The sequence below is a fragment of the Sceloporus occidentalis genome, unplaced genomic scaffold (genome assembly GCF_023333645.1).
Source record: "Sceloporus occidentalis isolate IW3139 unplaced genomic scaffold, rSceOcc1.0.p SCAF_218, whole genome shotgun sequence".
Classification (NCBI taxonomy): Eukaryota; Metazoa; Chordata; class Lepidosauria; order Squamata; family Phrynosomatidae; genus Sceloporus; species Sceloporus occidentalis.
In genome coordinates this window covers 617,049-621,505 of record NW_028317198.1, presented here as the reverse complement: position 1 = coordinate 621,505, position 4,457 = coordinate 617,049, and the positions used below count along the sequence as shown (strand labels likewise).

Here is a 4,457-nt window from a genome sequence, read left to right as displayed (position 1 = left end):
AATACATAAAATATATTTTAAATAAGGTACATTAAAAACAGTTTCATGTTAAATTTACACATTTACAGTTTTATCTAAATTTATATATTAAAAATATTATTATGTACACGTCATATACAAAATAAGAAAAATAATAAGAGTAACAAAATGTTTGGGAGTTTGAATTTGCTGTAAAAAGAATATTGGTTCTTTATGTATGGTTTTAACCCTACATTTTATTTTGTTATATCAGAGGCCACACAGTGGCAATTAATTATATAAACACATTTTCACTGATGTTGTGTAAATGAAAATACACTCCCTACAAATGTCCTGCACAATATAAATATGTTGATCTACAACTTTCATCATGTTTACCTCCAAAAATGAAAATGTAATTGCTTCTACGTAATATAATTAAAATCTACATTTCTAAGTAATGTAAATACATGGTTGGATATCTACTTACAGCTCTTTCTTGAATATATTTAATATTTAGTTCTATTGTGTTTAATAACTAAGCATGCCCTTAATACAGTACACTGCACCTTTCTTATGGAGGCACATCATTACATGTAGGCTCTGATTTGCAAAATGCTTCACTGGCTACTGCTGGATCTGGAATAGATCCACAAGTGCTTTAGATGAAACAGATCCACAATCAATAAATTCACTTTTGACTGGTGGGAGCTGTGCTGCACTAAATGGGCACTAAAGTATTGGGACACCTGACCATTACCCCAACAGGGACTTTGATGACATTGCATTCTAAATACATTGACATTAATATGAAGTTAGTTCCCCCTTTTGCTGATATAACAGCTTCCACTCTTCTGGGATGGATTTCCACAAGATTTTGGAGGGGTCAGGCACACTCCAAACACAGAAACTGTCTTATGGAAACCCTTCCCAGAAGAGTGGAAGCTGTTATAGCTGCAAAGGGGGGACCAACTTCATATTAATGTCTGTGGATTTAGAATGCAATGTCATAAAAGTCCCTGTTGGTGTAATTGTCAGGTGTCAATCCTTTTGTCTATAAACTGTATATACAATAGTTTTTAGGAGTCTCTCACATTAAAAAATCACATTAGTGGCATCCACAGCTGCCAGCAACCATATCATCATATTGTTTCAACACAACATTTTCATCATCATCAAAGTAGAGTAGGTTTATGGAGAATAGTTTGTCAGGAACACAGCAAGGGCTGTTGACTCCTTTTGTCAGTTTCAGGGCATTAATTATAGACTGTACGGTTGCATGGTTGGTGGGTCTCATGTTCTGACCTAGAGGAAATGGACATGTTCCCTTACAGTGGTACGCATTATATCCTCTTGGTGAGATAATCCACCCAGACCACCCTATCTCCTCAAAGTCTACATAGAGTGGATTCCTCTGGCAGGACAGTTGTCCTTCATCTGATAATGACCTAGTGATCCGTGTTCTGTTTGGGGCTGGTACATACGGCTCATTGGGGATCGGCATAGCATGGCCATCTGAATAAGAAATATAAGAAGACTGTTAGTTACAGATTAAAATGCTACAACCTAACCATTCATGATATTTAGGGCATTATACATTGATTTGCAAATCTAAATTAAAAATTTTAACTATTAAATAATTATGCATTGGAATGTATACACATGCCTATATATTTGGGCAGAAATCCCTGATTTCCAATAAAGATAGCCCCTGACAGTTTATGTACCTCAGTGTTGGACATTCTGACTAAACCGAAAAAGTTTTTATATACATTTATATAGTTTACATATACAATATCATAGCAATCATGAAAATGAACAGTGTCCTGTAAATTGAAAATTTTTTTTTTTTTAGAACTGTTCCTAAATAGCAAAAAAAATGTAAAAAAATAAAGCACATTCCGATTCTGACTGCATTCTGGGAACCTCTGCATGTATGGTATTCTAATCTTTTGGAGGTCTTTTATACTGATATAAGTAGACTAGAAAACAGCTTCAGAAACAAAATGTTAATGATAATAATGTTATATTGATTTTTGAGTTAGAGAAACTAAATGAGACAGAGTTCATCATCCACATAAAATGGAACAAAAATAGCAAGAAAGGCTTTATGTGCATTAATAAGGCATACCTAGCTGATTGCTGACTGAAACAATGCCTCGTCTTCCATCGTCGGTGAAAAGAACAAGCATTGGCTGCTTGCTTTCATGGTGATCTTTTCCCGAAGCAAAGCGGATTATATTAGTATCAAATTGTGCTCCTCCCAGATGTCGGACAGTTACAAGAAGACCTTGATTTTTGCTTTCATCATTCCAAGCACGAACCTGTTAAATAAAGAAATCCACATATCACATACCTGTACAACATTGTTGTGTTTAATCTAATAATTCCAAATGCATCCATATAAAATGTAGTCCACAAGGTCTGCCCATTTACAGGGGCACAAAAAAAGCTTTGCTTTCAACTACATCATGCTGTTCTATAAAAGCCACACAGAATGAAATAAAAACAGGGATTTTGATGGTTGTTTATTATATAGATTTATTAGCATGAATATAACATGAATACTCACAGCTTGTGTGATAGAAAACACTTCCCAGCCTGAAGAATGAATTGGAACCAGTTTGGATGATAGCAATTTCCTTCCTTGTGGCAGCTGCATTTTATTTTTGTCTAGTACTAAGAACACACTTATCTGTAGGATATAAAATTCATATTATTAGGAATATCAACTATTTTGTACATGTGCCTCCACTGTTCATGTTAATGTTGTGCTTTGATTTTAAGGAATTTGTACTACGATATTAAGAAAACATCTGAACAATTATTTTATTGTGATTGGCAACTTCAAAGTTATGTCAAGTTAGACAGAATGTCAGACAACATTAGTGGCCAATAAATAATAATGGTCTATGAATTACATTAGGTTTTAAAATCTAGGAAAGCACTTGCTGGTTTCAGTACCTGACAGAAGTGATGTCTCTTGAAGTAAGCATGTTCTGAAGGTCTTGGTTTCAGTTTAAAAAGATGCATCTCTGCTGTGAGAATTTTTTCACTCTTGGCCACAGTTGAGAGACTAAACAGGAAATACATCTGATCACTGTGAACTAAAAAAGAATTTTAGGTTTAGATATAAGTGAAGCTTAGAGAAGGGCTTCTACACTTTGTATTTAAAAACACAATGGTCCATCACATAATTTACTCAATGCTTCATTATCATTGTGTTACAAACAATAACACTGGTAAATTAACATATATGGTTCCTGTTACTCAGATTAAATTTATTGTGTTTATTTGATCACAGGCTTGGACTGGAACCAAAAAGAGACTGGGCACTGTTGCACAATTGACTTAGATCTAATGACCTAAAGAAATGTACCCTGCTTTCTATACGGATGGTCCCGACCAGTAACTAATTTAAGTAATTTAACGTGACATGTTTTAGAAAATTGGGTCTGTTAATTACAAAGAGTACATTTTTGTTTCATAACATTATGTTAAAGTATCATGAAATAACATAACTCACTTTTATCAAAGAAACTTCTGACTGTGTTCCCCTCCAGAAGATCTGGGTCCTTTGTAACTCCATCCTCATCAGCTACAGTATTAAAAAGATCAATCATGTATTGAGGCGGTTGCTTGACATGGTAAGGAGAATGTGGTGGATCATCAATGCCAAAAACCTCCAGAAGTCTCTTAAGTGCCTGAGACCTTACTTCCCCTGAGTCCTCTACTGGAAGATTCCTGCTTTCCATACTTGTAGTAGGTCTAGATGTGCATCCTTGCACAAAGAAAACAAGTAGCATCAAGTCCAGCATTTTCAGATGGACGTCCAAATCGCTCTCTGAAAGAGGTTTGCGGTTGAATAACCCACTTTGTGCTAAGTGGTGGAATTTATAACAAGGGAATAAGGCAGCTGTGTTTTAAGATCTGAAAAAAGATAGAATTAAGTCAAGTATGCAAAATAGCAATCAGTAAATGTAAAGAAAACTAATTACAGTGCTAACAAGGTGTGAAACAAGACTACCAATGCTCTGCCGGCAATTATCCTACAGTACACAATTTATATGAAACTGGAAGCTCTTGTCCTGTGTACATACCTAATGTTAAAGGTTTGCGCAGGAGGAACAAGCAAGGATTTAAACACCTGGAGAAGCTGGGTTTGCTTATCATTTTTCTGGAGTGCATGTGAAATTATTCTATTGTAACTGGTTGAATGAGGAGAGTTTACTCTCCCCAGGAGACTAACTTCCTTTTAACGAGTTTATTAATGGGACAAACAAGAGAACATTAGCTTGCGTGAATTAAACTCTGTTAAGCAAATTGATGTTAATGCAAAGCTGGACTCGTACTTTAACTAAGTAGATCTCCTACAAATTAGCTAAAGCAGCTCAACTTCATTTAAAATTACATGCTAAAATGTGGAATGTTTAAAGAGGAAGATGAACCGAAAAAAATTTTTTTTTGTTCTTCCCAAATACATGATAGCCGTAGTATGC

At 35.0% G+C, this 4,457-nt stretch overlaps 1 protein-coding gene across 1 annotated transcript; it reads right to left on the bottom strand.

Annotated features, from left to right (window-relative positions):
• Positions 1-1,066: 1,066 nt before the first annotated feature.
• Positions 1,067-3,788, bottom strand: LOC149277330 (bone morphogenetic protein 2-like). The gene is made up of 5 exons (XM_089503045.1): positions 3,485-3,788; positions 2,923-3,065; positions 2,531-2,653; positions 2,090-2,282; positions 1,067-1,473 (listed from the first exon to the last, which is right to left on the bottom strand). The coding sequence occupies exons 1-5, from the start codon at positions 3,774-3,776 to the stop codon at positions 1,067-1,069; spliced, it is 1,158 nt and encodes a 385-aa protein (XP_089359171.1). The 5' UTR covers positions 3,777-3,788.
• Between the last annotated feature and the right edge of the window lie 669 nt (positions 3,789-4,457).